At 52.1% G+C, this 16438-nt stretch overlaps 1 protein-coding gene across 2 annotated transcripts in view; it reads left to right on the top strand.

Annotated features, from left to right (window-relative positions):
• PRKCB (protein kinase C beta) overlaps nucleotides 1-16438 on the top strand; it is a 214530-nt gene that overhangs the window by 163676 nt on the left and 34416 nt on the right. For both annotated transcript variants that reach the window (XM_074322927.1, XM_074322926.1), the window contains exon 10: nucleotides 8669-8842. In XM_074322927.1, coding sequence (XP_074179028.1) covers nucleotides 8669-8842 — 174 coding nt within the window. The remainder of the gene's footprint in view (nucleotides 1-8668; nucleotides 8843-16438) is intronic.

The raw sequence follows: 16438 nt of genomic DNA, 5'->3' as shown, positions 1-16438 counted from the left end.
CTCCCTGTTGACATGGATGGCAGACCCTTACATGTTCCATCGCATGTTCTTTTGACAAAAGGCAACAATTATTGGTTTGTTTTCCCGGGAACTGTCTGAAACACAGTCCAATTAAATCTGCTTTTATTTTAACCATCTAGCATCTCGTATAACATATGAGTCAGAGAACATGCACTGAACATCCAGGTCTGCAACGCTGATTTCAGCTCAACAAACACTGATTGATACCTGTCGATGCTTAGGAGTGATGCATGTCAATAATTAGGAGTGATGAAGCCCGGTGTTTGGAAATAGTCCTTTTGCGTTTCCTGTCACAACCCAACCAAACAGTGAAACATTTCTTACAAAATCCAACTCAACAGCGTTGTTTCCTACATAGGGGGAGGCCTTTCAGGCTTAAATCTCCTTGTTCATCTCCCTCCCATCTGTCTTGGTGAGTCATTCCTCCCGGTGGTACTGACATTTGCTTAACAATAGCACGTCCACAAGAGTCCGAGAGGCTGAAAGCACCTCCCTTCGGAACTCCCATCACTTTTTCTGCTAGTGGGCGGGAGTTCGACTTGATTAAACCCAAGCTGTGACATGGCCACATTCTCAAAGGTTTAAATCTTAGTAACACCTGTCAGCCTGACCTCTGATCTGAAAACCGTTCCCCTGTCACGCAGGTCCATGCCTCCCCGGCCAGGCAGACCATCGATGAACCCAGAGCCCACAGTTTCCATGAGGCTCACGCTTGGTGTTGCCTGTTCTGTGGGTTTGGACAGACGTGCAATGACAGGAAGCCGCCTCACTGCTCTAAAGGTCCTCTGTGCTCTGCCGTCTGTCTCTCCTCCCCCCCTGCCCCTGACCCCCTGGCCACCGCTGATCTTTTCACTGTCTCCATGGTTTAGCCTTTTCCACACTCATAGAGTTGGAATCTTACCGTATGGAACCATATGAAGAGACTTGATTTTAAATATGGGAAACCTTAGATAACACATCAGGAAATAACCAGGTAGTCCCCTCTGCGTTGCTGTGCGTAGCCCTTACTTTTGTCCCGTCAGCTCGCACGCTGTCCCTACCCAGACCCGCGCTGTAAGCCCCCATTAGCTTCTTTTCCTCTCGGCACCGCTTTTCAGCTTTTCCTGAGGCACTTCTTCGAGGAGCAGGTCTACCCAGCTCCTACTCCCGCACAAGCCATTGGAGGGCGGAAGTCAGCTCTAGACTGCGAATTCCCAGATTGCGGCTGGACACGAACGCATGTGACTTCCCCAAACCACCGGCCTCCCTATTCGACCCGGGTGACCACCACCAGAGCTAAAATGTGGACACACATATGCGTGGATACTTACGCTTAGAAAATTTGATCCACAGTTGGAACGGCAACAACACACTTCGGAGAAGAAAAGGAGGGCCTTCCAGACAAACTAGAACATATTAGGATGTCTTCACATCTGGGGAAAGGTGACAGTTGGGAGAACCTCCAGCCGGGAAGGATCCGCCAGCCGCGATGAAGCCGGTGTGTGGGGCTCTTCCTGTGTGGTAAGCGCTCAGCGTGCCCTGTCACCGAGTCACCGTCTGGCCCTACAGCTTGATGAGCTCCTGTCTGCGTCGGGCCCCCAGCACGTCACAGGACCTCTTTCCCCCCATCCCAGGTGGCTGCTTACCGAGGGCTGGGCGGCTTAAGCCCGCTCCTGGTCGCTGCCCCCGTCGCCAGGAGTGTTTTGGGGAATCTCCATGCAGCAAAAGACGAGCCTGTGAGGTCCTGCAACCAAGGTCGAGAGTCCCTCCCCCGTTTGGAATTGTGCAAGTTGACAGATGGTCACTGATTCCTCAGGCACGTCCTGTCTGCAGAGCGTGCAGCTGCCAGCGTGATCGCCCCTCGGCGCCCCTGACTTGACCAGTATCACACAGCAAGCACAGAAACAAATCTGAACTTCAGGATTTGAACTCACGACTCCAGAGTTGGACTTGTCCCTGCTGTGCTGTTACAATTCTAATTAGACATAAACGTCCAGTTCGTCAGCCTCTGTCAATGTCACAGTGTCATTCTTACACGGAACAGCCTGCCAGGGAGCCTGTGTGTGGCAAAGGCGAGGGTGCAGAAGTGACATCCTCCGGGCAACCCGGCCACCCCCATGTTTCTCTCCGAACCCTGCTCCTGAGTGGGTGGACGCCCTCGGAAGAGCAGATGGACGGCGTCCGCCCAGCGCTCCAGGCCCTGATGACAGCGCCATCCTGCTGGCCTCTCGCCAGCTCACCCCCACTCTCCCCCAGCGCCGGCCGGGCCTGGCACAGGAAGGCCCCACAAATTGAGAAGAAAGATTCTGATTTAATTGGTCTGGACTGTGGCCGAGCTGCAGCCTCTCAAACCTCCACAGGGAATTCTGATGTGCAGCATGGAGTGGCTCCGTGCAGACAGGCAGGCAAGGCAAGCCCGGGGGAGGCTGGGGGAGGGCAGGCCCCGCGTCTGCCCTCAAGGGCAGAGTCGAGCTGATCTAAAGTGCCCTGTGCAGGTCTTCAGAGGGACTGGGCAGAGCCCAAGCAGGAGACTGTCCCAGGGAACAGGGGACCCTCAAAGAAGTGGGGTCCTGCAATAGAGGGGGTGACATGCCTGGCTTTAGGTCAGTACCTCGTCTGGCACCCGCCTGGTCCACAATCTCCCTCGTGTGTGGGGGTGGACGAGGAAGAGGAGGCATCTTGGGGGACACACCTGGCTTTAACTTGCTTCTCTATCCTCCCATGCTGACCTCAGCTCACCCATCCTCTTGCCCCAAATTCGTGTTTGGGGACCCTCTGAGCCCCAAACGTTTGTCTGTCTGTCTCTCCCTCTTAGATGCACCATCTGAGACCATCGAGTTAGGGACCCTTTTCCGGTCCCCGTGTGAGCGAGTTTGCCGGCACCGTGAAGCTTAGCGATTTGGTCCCCCTCACCCCCCCACCCCATTGTGGGGATGCTGCTAAGAGCATCATGCAAATATTTCTTTTCGACCTAAGTTCTAGGGAAAGCTTATTTTTCTCCTCAAAAAATGATTTCCTTACAGAAAACACGAGCTACTGCCACGTTTCATGTATCTGTATGCTTTGGCCTCTGGGTGCTGTGAGTACACACACACACATACCACTCATGCACACGCAGATGTACACGTACACACATACCACACACACAGACACACGCACAGATACACAAAGATGCCCACACACAGAGATACACGCACAGACGAGCACATACGCACACACAATATTTACAATATGTACTATATGTACATTCATATATATGCACTAAATGCCATATCACCCTTTTCACCAGCTGTGTCCAGGTATAATCTACACACCATGAAATCTGCGTGTTTGTGTCCTATACTCTGGAACACTCCCTCCAGTTCTTGGTGACGTACGGGTGGGACGTAGCCACGTGTGAATCAAATGGTGCTGAGACCTAAGTCGCTGAAGATGCTGAGTGGCCAGATCGAGGTGGTTGCTGTTTTCAGTTACTCCCCCCCTCAGGTCTTTTCATTCGTTCACGCAACAAGCATTGATGGCGTGTCTGCTGTGGGCTGGATGTTGGGGCTGGGGCAGCAAACGAGTCACACAAAACAGCTGCTCTCATGGAGCTTCCATTCTAGAGAGGGAAGAAAATAGAGAGATAAACGCAGTGCCAGGTGTGGTAAGTGCGGTGAAGAAAAACCAAGTAGAGGAAGGGGTTGGGGAGCCGTTGATGGGGCTGGGATTTTAGAGAAGGGGGCCCGGGAGGACCTCTGCAGGGAAGCCACGCTGAACGAGGCGAGAGAGCAAATTACCGAGCACGTCTGCGGGGTGGGGAGCGCTGCAGGCAGAACAGAGCGTGCGTGGACGTTGGGAGCAAGCAGGGGGCGGGGAGGGGGCTCAGGAGGCAACCGCAGGGGGCCGGGGTCGAGACCTGGCACCGTAGACCAGTAGGGAGGCTGGAGACGGCACATACTTTGCATGTGGAGCTGCCGACCTTGCGGACGCGTTGTAGCAGAGGGGATTGCGGGCGGCTGGATTGGGCTTTGGACTTCTGGCCGGTGCCTGCTGGAGTTGGGAGAATGGAGAGGCCCCTTGGCCCCTGACCGGCTGTGCCCTCCCATGTGAGTGAGCAGTGGACACACAGCTCTCGTCTCACGGCCTGTGTCCTCCGCTGGTTGGGAACTGGGAAAGGGGCTGGTGGGCAAGGACCACAGCAGCCCTTTGGCTGGTCCCTGAAAGGGTGAAGTGGATGGCAAGCACTGTGGGGGCTAGAACGGTGTCCCCCCAAAAGGTGTGTTCGTGTCCTAACTGCCGGTTCCTGGGAGGACGACGTGATCGGGAGACAACAGGGTCTTGGCAGGTGTGATCAAGTTAAGATGAGGTCACACTGGATTCGGGTGGCCCCGATCCAAGGGCTGGTGTCCTCATAAGAAAAGGACATTTGGACATGGATATGGAGACACAGGGAAGATGCCACGGGAAGACAGGCGGTGTCCCCACCGCTGGCAGCCTCCAGGGCCGGAGGTGGGCACCGAACCCACTCTCCCTCACAGCCTCTGGGAGCAAGTCTGCTGATACCTCGATTTTGGACTTCGGGTCTCCAGAACCGGGAGAGCACACATTCCTGTTGCCTCACACCACCCGGGTCCCAGTTCTTGGTTCCAGCAGCCCTGGGAATGTTGCAGCTCCCGGAGTGAAGCACTCCCCACTTTCCCCAGCACGGTGACACCTGGACTCACAGGGTCCCCTCTGTACCTCCGAAAGCGAAGCTCTGTGGGCATCCCTGTTTTACAGAAGAGGAAATTAAGGCTCAGAGAAGTCAGGTGACTCTCCCAAGGTCATGCAGCCAATATGTGGAGGAACTCGGATGCGTGCCAGGTGTTCTCCGTCGCAAGCCCGTGCCCTCACGTCCCCAACACCGACCCGTGGGCAGGAGCCAAGAGGCCAGGCTCACGGGGCCCGCTGGCTGCACCCGTCCGGGTCATGAGCACACTTTCCAGCCGGAAATCCCTGTGCTCTTTGCCTCGACTTCATCTGCGCTCCCTGCAGTGCTGCTCTTTATCTCCTCTCTCCCAGAAGACGCTTGGGTGACAGATGTGGCTTGGAATTTGATAAGCGCGTCGCTTCCACACAGCCTTTCCATCTGTGTGCAGTCCTCACCCTGGAGATGACGGGACAGCTGAGCAAACAGCCCACCCCCTCCACGCCGGTGTGAGCTGAAGTGCAAGCTCCAGAAGTGGCGTGGGACAATGAGTGAAAGGTCATTTCCACTCAGAGGGACATTTGAGACCACGGCCACCGCCGCTGCTGGTGCTGTGGCCACTTTTCGGCGGCTTGTTTCTTCCAGGGCCCAGGTGGAGGAAGGAAGGACTTCTCCCGCCACTTAAGGCATGTCTGTCCTGTTTATGGGGACGTCACCAGTGCGTAGCATCAAGCCTGAGGAGACAGGTGACCCAGGAAGTGCTGCTTCCTCCTGGAGTGACGCGTCGCAAGCTTCTGTCACTTTCCTGGCTTCGTCACCTGTGGAGTGGGGAAGTCGTCGTGCCTACACAACACATTTGTGTGGCAATTAAACAAGATGGCGCACAGTGTGAGAGTGGGCGGGTGTCTTTGTCAAACCCCCCCTTACCTCCCGACACCGACCTCCGACTGCCCTTTGAAGAGCAGCTGTGCCTCGGTGCCAGGGCCGCTCTGCCTGCTGGGTTTCTCAGAGTGCGGCAGACACTTGTTTGCTGAGTGTCAGCTCGCTGGCAGCTGGAATCGGGCATCTGAGCCCTAGAGCTCGAGTGTGCACTTCCTACAGTGTATCCGGGCCGAGGTTTGCAGAGCCAGGTGGTTTGAGCCGAAGGGAGCTATGTTCTCCTCCCGTTGCCTGGAATGTGCCCCCCCACTGCCACCTCCACCTTGCGGGTCCTATGACACTTCTGGTCTTAGTAAAAGCATCACCTCTCCAGCGCGTCGTCTGCTGACCACCGGGTCCCGCTAAGTCCTCCATTGAAACCAGAGCACCCCACACTTGTGCTGCAGGGGTTCACTCTCAATTGAAATAGGTCACTATTGGTGCTGGAGTGTAAGGTTCGTCAGGAGAGGGACCTGTCACTCGGCGCCCCAGGGCCTGGCTCAGTGCTTGCCACATCCCGGGCACGTGGTTTTTGCTCACTGGGTGGATGGGTGACTTGGCCAGCTTTCCAGGTCCTGGATGAGGCGAGGGGCGGGACAGAGAGTTCCGTCTCTGGTGCCTCACTCATTGGAAGCTTAAAAAAAAAAATAGATTGAAAAGAGTGTGTATCATCAGACCCAGGAATTAAACAAACCACCGTGACGGGGCCACACCTGATGATACTGGGTGGCGTTAGTGTGCGTATGAATTTTTGTGTGTGTGGGGGCTGTATGCATTTGCATGTCTATTGCTGCATAACAGATCACCCCAAAACTCAGAGGTTTGAAGCAACAGCAATGATCTGTCATCTCTCCTAGTCTCTGTGGGTCAGGAAATCGGGGTCCTTGCTCATTGGTTGTGGTTCGGGGTCCCTCTTGAAGTGGCCAGAGCTGGGGCACCTGGTGCCATCTGGACACCCAGCTCTTCATTTGGTTTCAGCTCCTCTGCACATGCTCTCAGAAGAGGCTCCTGCCCCAGAAATCGCGCGGGGCCACTTTCATTGTCTTCTGTTCGCTGAGGCCATCACAAAGTTCTGCCCAGGGTTGAGGGAATGGAGCGTGCACTCTGCCTCTTGACTGTGAAGTAGCCGGGGTTTGTAGATGGGTTTCAAAGTCCCCCACCCCCCCGAATATCACTGCCTGTATGACATGAGGACAGGTCTCGGAAAGCTCTCCAAGTAGGGGCAGAGAGGTTCCTGTTGAAAAGGAAAGCTGTCTCTGTCTGGCTTATTTCATTCAGCAGAATAACCTCTAGGTCCCTCTATATTGTCGCAAATGGCAAGATTTCATTTCCTTTTTATGGCCGAGTAATAGTCCATTGTGTATATATGTATATACACGACATCGCCTTTGAAAAAGGTGACAGGGAGTAAGAGGTACAAACTTCCAGCTGTAAAATAAGTCCCAGGGATATAAAGTACAGCACAGGGAATACAGTCAATAATATCGTAATAACCCTGTACGGTGACAGGTGGGTCCCACACTTAGCATGGTGACCACAGCGTAAGGTATTGAATATTGAATCACTATGCTGTACACCTGAACTGACTATTATATTGTACGTCAACTGTATTTTAATGAAAACAAAGAAAAGGAAAGCTTGTTAGAATATTACAGAGCAAAGGAAAGTGCCCTTCTCAGCCCCTTTAATTGCAGAGAGAGTGTTAGGAAAATTAAGCTGGAGGGAGCCTGTGTTACCTGTGGATGCCTCCGGACCGTGTTAAATGAATCAGTTTTGATAGCACCTCAGAGAACAGCACATGCAGTGATTGGACCCAAGGTGAAGGGAGGCACTTGTTAAAACGCGGCCGCCCAGGCCGCCGCCCAGAGCGTCTTCTGAATGGCAGGGGACGCTTGGAATCTGTGTTGGGGACGAGTTCCCCAGAGCTTCCGACCCAGAGACACCCTCCTTAAAAGAATGGGATTTGCCTCGTTGTAGGTCGTGCCCTGTCCTGGTCCTGTTTGGCTTCCTGAACGTTTTATTTTTATGAAGCACTTGAGCTTCTCAAGCAATCGTTCTATCCTGTGGGATCTCTTAGAAACAGACATCCATTCAAACTAATACAGATGAAAATGGTGACGTTATTGGAGGGTGTGGCGGTTTCTAGCGAGAGATGAGAAGCAGGGGTGGGGAGCAAGGCCTCTGCTTGTTCTCTGACCTCTGACTCCTCGTGCATCTGTTTCATTCTTCTTTGCCGGCCTGTGATGGACCGCTGGGGCAGACCTGTGTGCATTCTCTGTTCAGGGCCCCAGGGCTGACCACTGGAGGATCTCAACTGCAAAGTCTAAAGAGACGCAACCTGACTGGCTCGGCTTAGGTCAGTCATCTACCAATCAGCTATGGCCAAGTGGGTCCACTGCCCAGTCAGAAGGTTCTTCCTAAGAGGCATCTTGGGAAGTGTCCCTGCCGGTCACTGTTCCCTCTGGCACAGCCCCAACCAGTGACAATAATGATGTGTCGTGAGCCACACCGATGAATGTGCCCTGCTTGTGACCACAGCTGCATGGAGGGACGCCCCGGGACAACAGCAGCGGGTGTGGGAATTTCCCATGAATCACCCCTTCATTAATGTCGGAAGTCTTCCTTCCTCTCTGGAGTGCAGTCGGAGTGTGTGCCTGCTTGTTGGTCACTGTATTCCCAGTGCAGTGATGGGACGAATAAGGAGACAAGTGGTCCCATTCAGGAATCCCCTCCTTCCCCAGACATTGACTGAACACCTACCATGTGCAGGTTCTGTCCCAGGGCTTGGGTTACGCCCGGGAACAGACAGGCAAAGATCCTTGTGTTCCCGGGGTTTCTGTTCTCTCCGCGTTGGCTGGGTCTTGTCCCGTATCCCAGAGGGATCTGCACTTGGTCATTGCTCTTGGAACCGCCCTCTATTGTGTGGATTCCTGGGGTGAGCCATTCCTGGGGTGAGGTCTGTGGATGCTTCATCGGGAATGGCAGAGCTCGGAGTGGATCCGAGTGACCTCAGCTGCCCTCGGCTTTGCCCCGGCCCTTCTCGCCCCCCTGACCCGCTCGCTTGCTCTCTCTCCCTCCCAGGTCATGCTCTCAGAGCGGAAAGGCACAGACGAGCTCTACGCCGTGAAGATCCTCAAGAAGGACGTCGTGATCCAAGATGACGACGTGGAGTGCACGATGGTGGAGAAGCGGGTGCTGGCCCTGCCCGGGAAGCCGCCCTTCCTGACCCAGCTGCACTCCTGCTTCCAGACCATGGTAACTGGGTTGGGGGGCCCGGCCGACCCCTCCGGGGTATCTACATGCTTTTCAAAGTCATCCCAGCAGCACCCACCCCAGAGACAGGCCTGGGTCCCTCCCATTCTGGGGACAGGAGGAATATGTGCGGCCCAGGGATGGCTGCTGAGAATTTCTGAGAAGCGCCCTCCCCGGAGGCAAATGCTGTCTCAACAAAGATAAAGGAATTCAGGCAATTGGTTTTATACCCAACAGAGCAGCGCCCTTCTCTGACAGCAGGAGGTGACTTGGGGACAGGAACTCAGGACTTCTGGTCTCACGAGATGAGAGTAATAGCACTGGATGGTTAAGGCAGCCCCCAGACCCTGCGGCGTCCTTGCTCCGTTGTCTTCCGACACCTGTACTGGGCGGGCGCTGTTACAGATGAGGATGCTGGTGTTCTGAGAAGGCGGGTCCCTCCTGCAGCGTCACACAGTAGGTCGTGGTGATGCTGGGACCAGCGCTGCAAGACTCCGGCACCCCAAACTCAGAGGGCTTGCCACCCTGCCTGTGCCTCAGCGCCAGACTCCTTCTATTTTGTAAATAATTTTCACTTTCATGGTCACACCTAACTTTTACAAGAACACTTTACGCAGCTACTATTGTCCACGTTTCCACACAAAGGAAACAGACGCTCAGTGGTGAAATGGCTCCCCTTACACAGTCGCTCAGCGGCAGGTGTCCTGATGTTCCTCCCAGGTTCTTTGTGCTATGAAAGGGCCACGTACGGACCTCAAAAGGACATTGGAACCATGGGAAATATGGTGGGAGTGATTTTTACGGTGAGTACACTGTTTCCCCGAAAAGAAGACCTCGCTGGTATTATTATATTATATTATATTATATTATATTATATTATATTATATTATATTATATTACATTACATTATTTTATATTAAAGACCTGGTCTTATATTATATGACCCAGCCTTATATTACAGTAAAATAAGACCAGGTCTTATATTAATATTTGCTCCAAAAGACGTATTAGAGCTGATGGTCTGGCTAGGTCTTATTTTCGGGGAAACACGGTAGGAGACTGTGTATATCTGAGTGAACCGTTGTTAGCGTGGCAATGGGGGGCAGGAAGTGATACCCCTTTCAGGGGAAGCCCCATGAAGGTGGTCACCTGGCTCCTGCTCACCTTCTAGAAGCGCCCGCCCCCAGGTTGGTGCTGCAGGAGGGGCTGGCAGCACAGGCAGTGTCGCCTTTGCTGCCAGCAGACCCACCATACCATGCTTATTGAGTCTGTCCACATACGGTGATTTGTTGGCATAATGTGTCAGGACACAGCTGCATCACTGGGGGGGGGGGGTACAGCAATGAGCTAAAGGGATGAAGTCCCTGCAACTTTGGAATTTACTTCCTCATGGAGGGGACACAGATCATAAACAACAACAGCCACCAAAAAACAAAGGGGACGGAGATGGGTGGATCGGGGCAGAGAGATGCTGTTTGGATGGGATGACCAGGGCAGGTCTTTCTGACAAGGATGGCGTTTGAGCAAACGCCAGAGCCGTGTGAGTTAGTGGGGGCCAAAGACCTGCGAGCTGTAAGTGCCCGAGGCAGGTTTGAGGCACTGCCAGGAGCCGGCTGGAGCCGGAGTGGCTTGTCATTTTGTATTTTGTGACCCAGAATTCCTTTATGAATCAGCTACCTTTAAAAAAAAAAAAAGACAAGTCTGGTATAACATGCTACAAACTTGATATGTTCCTCTCGCCAGAGACTTAGAATTTTGAAGATAAAACATCCTTAACAGGATAAAAAAAAAAAATCCTGAAGGCGGTTAACGTAGATAAAAGGGAAAAAGACACCCACCACTATACAAAACAACTTTTGTCTTTCTGGAAATGATGCACATTTAATTACTAACAACTTATTTAGAAAAGCGGAGTTACATCGGACATATTCTTAGACAATTGGATTAAGTAATCTTGGAAAAATAGTCATGATACAATGGTAACAGAAAAATGGAGGCGATTGAATTCTATTTAAGAGATTATTCTAAAAGTGTTCAAATGAATATGTGCATAGAAAAGAATCTGAAAAAGACAGACAAATTGAAACATTGGTTTGATTTAGGGAGTTAAGGGAGGGCTCTGTGGGTAATTGTCTTCGTTTTGCATTTGTATGATTTCAGAAGAATCTCTAACAAAAACGCTTTGCAAAGCGTTGACTGTGCCACAAATGGCAACCGTCAATGCCCAAGTAGATACAAAAGCCACTAGAAGGGGTTTGAAATGAGCTGAGCTAGTCTCCGGTGAATGGGGTTGAGGCAAAGGGTTCTAGCCACACAGAAGGATATACAGGATCTCCTCAATCAAAGTCCCTAATTACTGGCTGGGTGACCTCCAGGAAGTCACTTGACAGCTCTGAATATTGCTTTCATTGTCTTTAAAGTGGGCACAATGAGTGAGGATTAAAAAATGTACAAAGTGCAGCAGGGGCCATCAGCGGAGGCATTTGCATTACTAGAGCTGGGCTGGGGCGGGGGCTAAGGGGGGTGTACCTCGCTGCAGCGGCACAAAAGGATAATCTTTGTCCTGGGGACAATTGTCAGCCCGGCACTTTCCTGCAGCTTCCCAACTGCCAGTGGGCACAGGCAGTTAAATCTCCTTAGCAAAACATCTATTTTAAATGTTTTCTCTTCAATTGAACATATGCACTTCTTTTTTTTTTTTTTTTTTTTTAAATAGAATTAGATTTTATGAGTCATTGAAGGACAGAAGTTACTTCCTCCCCAAATTTGCTGCAGTGGCCCAGCAAGAACTCAGTTGCAAGGCATGCTGGGAGAGACAGCCACCCAAAATGCAAGCGGGGTCAGGGAGGGGCATGGGGGTGATTGTGCTTGGAGAGGTGGCCCCTGACGGCCTGTCCATTGAGCAGCAAGCTGTCCAAGGAGTCCTGGTAGCTCACGGTTGGCAGCAGTCCCCAGGACATGCTTTGATGGAAGGGCATGGCTGTGGGAAGCTGTGTCAGTAGCTTCAGTCAGCGATGCCTGGGTTGCAGGAAACAGCAGGCTGCCTCCTCCAAGCTACATCATGTTTCAAAAGCAAACGGGATTTTATTGGAAGGAAACAACCAAAGGCAAGGCCGTACCAGAGCCTCCTGAAGAACCCGAATCTGTAACTTCAAAGCTTTCTAGCCTGGATCTGTTTCTTTCTGCTTGTTGTCTGTGTTTCTCGTGCTCACGGTGGCATGGCTTCTTCTTAGCCCCTTGCCACTTGCCGCGCCACCAAGTTCCCCGGGTTCCAAGTCATAGTCATGGGAGCCTTCATCTGGTTGGTTCGGCGCAGGTCACATGTTTTATTCCTGGTCCAATCCGCTGATCATGGGCTACTGCCGACTTGGTCGGTACCTTTAAGAAGGGGTTGGACCTACAGAAAAGGAATAATGGGTGTTGTTTGTATCAGGGGGAGACGTCCTCTTGAGTCCGAGGAGACTGAGCTTCAGGAACGGGATACAGCCTGCGGTAGCAGCACACACATGGCATTCAGGGAAGGAGAGGGAGCAGCGAGAGCTTGGCAGGTGTCAGGCCTTTAGGCAACTGAAGGTATTGCCGGAAAGGACCCAGGAGTGCAACCGAGGCAGATCAAGCTGGGGCACGGAGGGAGCGCTCACAGCCTGGTTCTCTCTGCCTTCTTGATGGTGGCCCTTGCATATCCATGCGGTAACCGAAGGTCCGTAGATTTCTAGAGAAGAGGTGGGGACCTTGCCCTGTGCGTGGAAGGACAAGGCGGGGAAAGCTGTAGGAAGGTGAGAGGGGCATCAGGTGCGTGGTTCTGATGGTGTGTCTAAGGCTGGAGCCATGCTGTGTGATACTCTCGTCCTGGGCCCCACGCTTACCTGAGCGAGGCTCTGAGAGTTTGCAGGCCTTCATGTGTGTCCCCTGATAGGTCTTTGCAAACCCCTATGAAGGAGAAGCTATTCTTACCCCCTTAGGAAGGCAGGGGACGCTTAAGTATCCGATGCAAGGTCTCTAGTGGTAAGCAGCGTGGCCGGGACTTGAACCCCACCAGCTCATGCCCCCCACAGCACCGCACAGCTACTCGACAGACACAGACAGGTCTGAGCCATGCGAGGAGCAGCTTCCAGACAGGAGTAACTCGCTGACCAGCCAGGAAGATCATTAAAAATCCGTAACTAGGTAAATGCTCACTGCAACTCCCCTTAGAGGTACACGGTACACACTCTTAGCTCACGTGTTGATTTTCTCTGTCCGTGGTCTCTGACGAGAGCTGGCAAGTGTCCCCCTAGCAGTCACGTGGGCACCACATCACATCCCACTTCCAGCTGTCTTGGAAGAACAATGATTGGCTCTTTGAATTCTCTGCCCTGTCGCCCACCCCCTGCGTGAATTCTGCACCTGCCCTCTAGCCAGCATGGCGGTCAGACGGTCCTTGTGCTCACCCTCCAAATGTGGGAAATTCTGTCCAACCATTTTGCATGACATAGTGACAGACAGATATTTAATTCTACTGATTTACTGATTGAATGCGAGAGAGAAAGGAGAAAGGAGACTCAATTTGGAAGACACACTTTGAAAGTTGAGCAGACTGGCTAGTTTGAAGAGCGTTTAATTGGAGTTGACAGTGGAACACCCACATAGAAACGTCCTGTAGCCAGCTGGAACTGACACGCTCAGGAGGACCGGAGAATGCAGACGTGGAAGCCAACAATCTCCAGCCCGGAGAGACGAGAGGTGAAGTTTTGAGCTGTGACAAGTGTTCTTTGGAAAATTAATCAAGAAGCAAAGAGCCAAGCTGGTCCTCGCGTTGGGACTCAGTAAATACTGTTTGATTTTCACGTCGTACCTCGAATAGGTCCTAATCAGAAACTACTACCTGTGATGATGAGCAGGTTCTTTGGCGGCCTTGAAATAATCTCATCGGAAGAGTGGGGCCCGAAGTCAGATTTCAGGGTAGGAACACCTGTGAGGACTAGTGGCGGTCACTGTGTCAGCTGGAGCCCCAGCGCGCCCTCCCTGCACCTTTCCTGCAGTTTCTTTTATCACATTCTGCTTTAGGTGATGGCTTGCGTTAGGTGTGTATGTGCTTTTCCTGAGATTCCGACTCCTCTGAGGCCAAGGACTGTATCATATTCGTCATTTGTGCCCCGTTGGCACCTCATATGTGACTGGCACAAATAGGTGCTCAGTAAAAGCTGTGACATGCGCAGTCTCATCCCAGAATGGCTCCAAAGGGCCTCAGGCAGTGGTATCCACATTTTTTTTTCTTTCAGATTTTATTGGGGAAGGGGAACAGGACTTTATTGGGGAACAGTGTGTACTTCCAGGACTTTTTTTTTCCAAGTCAAGTTGTTGTCCCTTCAATCTTAGTTGTGGAGGGTGCCGTTCAGCTTCAAGTTGTTGTCCTTCAGTCTTAGTTGTGGATGGCGCAGCTCAGCTCCAGGTCCAGTTGCCGTTGCTAGTTGCAGGGGGCGGAGCCCACCATCCCTTGTGGGACTCGAGTCGAACAGGCAACCTTGTGGTTGAGAGCCCACTGGCCCATGTGGGAATCGAACCGGCAGCCTTCAGAGTTAGGAGCATGGAGCTCTAACCGCCTGAGCCACCGGGCCGGCCCCTGGTAGTCACATTTTGACAACCCTTCCTTCAGACTGGGAGATGAACTTGGTGGGACGTGGACAAATGGTATTTGTTGTGAAAAAAAGTCCTTTAAGGGATTGATGTACCAAAGCCAGACTAGATATAGCAGAGTTTGTAGACTCCAGATGTGTGTTTATTTTTTACAGAGACTGAATTTCTAGGTATGAGTGAGATACGAAGTTTACCATTTTTAAATAACCGTGTTTATGTTTTCAAAAGCCACTTGATAAGAATATTTTAAAATAAGTCAGTGTTTACAGATGAGGCAGCAGACACGATGAGGATGGTGGAGCCGCTGCAGGGCCACGGGAAGTGGGGTGAATGCCCACAATTCTCCGGTGTGTGGTAATTGGGCCCCACCCCACCTGCTCCCTTCTCTGCTGTAACTAACTCCATGCATTCGCGTCCCCCTCTCAACAGTAATAGCCATAAAACAGCCAAGTGCTGGTTGTATTTTTCATCGGACCCATGAAAATCAACACGAAACTATGAAGGTAGAGACAGTGGCTTCCATAACCCAGCTAGCATGAGCTCCCCACCCCATTTGGGGGAACACTGCTGCTGGGAAACGTATGTGGTCTCCCCAACCATCTGGGGGATCCTTTGCTTGGGCGCCATGGTTTTTCACAGCAGCATCCCTGGCAGTAGAGAGCCTGGCACCGAGTAGCCATCATGAAGTGTTAGTTCGGAAAATGAGATGCCAGCAAAATGCAGCCCTAATGTTTGATGGCTGCAGCAGTGGTGTCCCAGAGCCAGACTCAGTATAGTTCAGAGATGATGGGTCTCAGGTTTCCCCACATCCACTCGGTGGTAAAAACAGCACAGAACGTGGCGTTCACCCTGGTGGGGTTGCCCCACCACGTCGGGATGCTGACTAAGGATTCCAGGGGCACTTCTAGTTCTTCCAAGCAGAAAGCAAGCCACTGCAGTCTCTCCCTCCCTTACTTCTCTCTCTGTGGCCAATGCCATCTGCTAGTTTTAAAAATAATTTTTAAAAGCAAGTGTTTTGGTTCTTCGCAACATGCAGGAAAGACAGGTGCTATTTTTAGGCTTGTTTTTTATCAGCCCCGCCCCCTACCACCACCACCACCACCACCACCACCACCACCACCACCACCACCACCACCACCACCACCACCACCACCAGCAAAGAACCAGGATCTGGGTGTCGGCAGTTCTGGCGACTGTCCCCACTCCTCCACTAACGTGTGTGTGACCTTTTTGCAAATCTCACATGTCTTGGATGCTGGGAACAAAAGTGCCCTCTCTGCCTCTCATTAGAGATGTTGAGAAGGTGAAGCAGTATTGGTCTGAGAAAGTCCTTCGATGTTTCAAGGAGGAATTGATGACCCCCTATTCCTCCCTGTGACCGGCCAGGTTCTGTCTTGACATGAGGCTGGATCTCTACGTCCCTCCTCTTCCCTCCCTAGATTGGAAGCCCTCAGAGGGCAGGACACAGCCAGGCATCCATATGTAAGTCAGAATCTTACACGGGAGGCAGCCTAATGAGAGGGTGCCAGTGTGGACTCGGGAACCGATCTGCCTGGGTTCCAATCCTGAATCGCCACCTCCGTTGCTGAGTCCTGCCCTTTCTGAGCCTTAGTGTTCATGTCTTTGAAAGGGGGAGAATGGTGATACTGGTCATGATGGGTTGTTTAGTAAGATAAGCCCCAGTATATAAATGAGCTCCAGTATATAAATTAGTACTTAGTTCAGTCACAGGGAGGTAGCTTTATTTCCAGATTGTTCTTCTTCTAATTATTAGATTCTCGATGGACATTTGACAAATGCTCCTATGACTGTTAAATGCTCATATGACTGTTACACAGGAGATCCAGTTCTGTGCACTGTAAGGGGGATTTGTTAGGTAGTGGACCAAACATTTGTTATATGGCCCCCATCATATTAGCCACTTTTCGTATGTAAATTGGTCATGTGATAGAAAGGCACGCTTTGACCCACGCGGAAGTCTCT

The sequence above is a fragment of the Rhinolophus sinicus genome, linkage group LG18 (assembly GCF_036562045.2).
Source record: "Rhinolophus sinicus isolate RSC01 linkage group LG18, ASM3656204v1, whole genome shotgun sequence".
In the NCBI taxonomy this organism is placed as follows: Eukaryota; Metazoa; Chordata; class Mammalia; order Chiroptera; family Rhinolophidae; genus Rhinolophus; species Rhinolophus sinicus.
The sequence above is the reverse complement of the archived record's forward strand: the minus strand, read 5'-3'. Positions and strand labels throughout refer to the sequence as shown.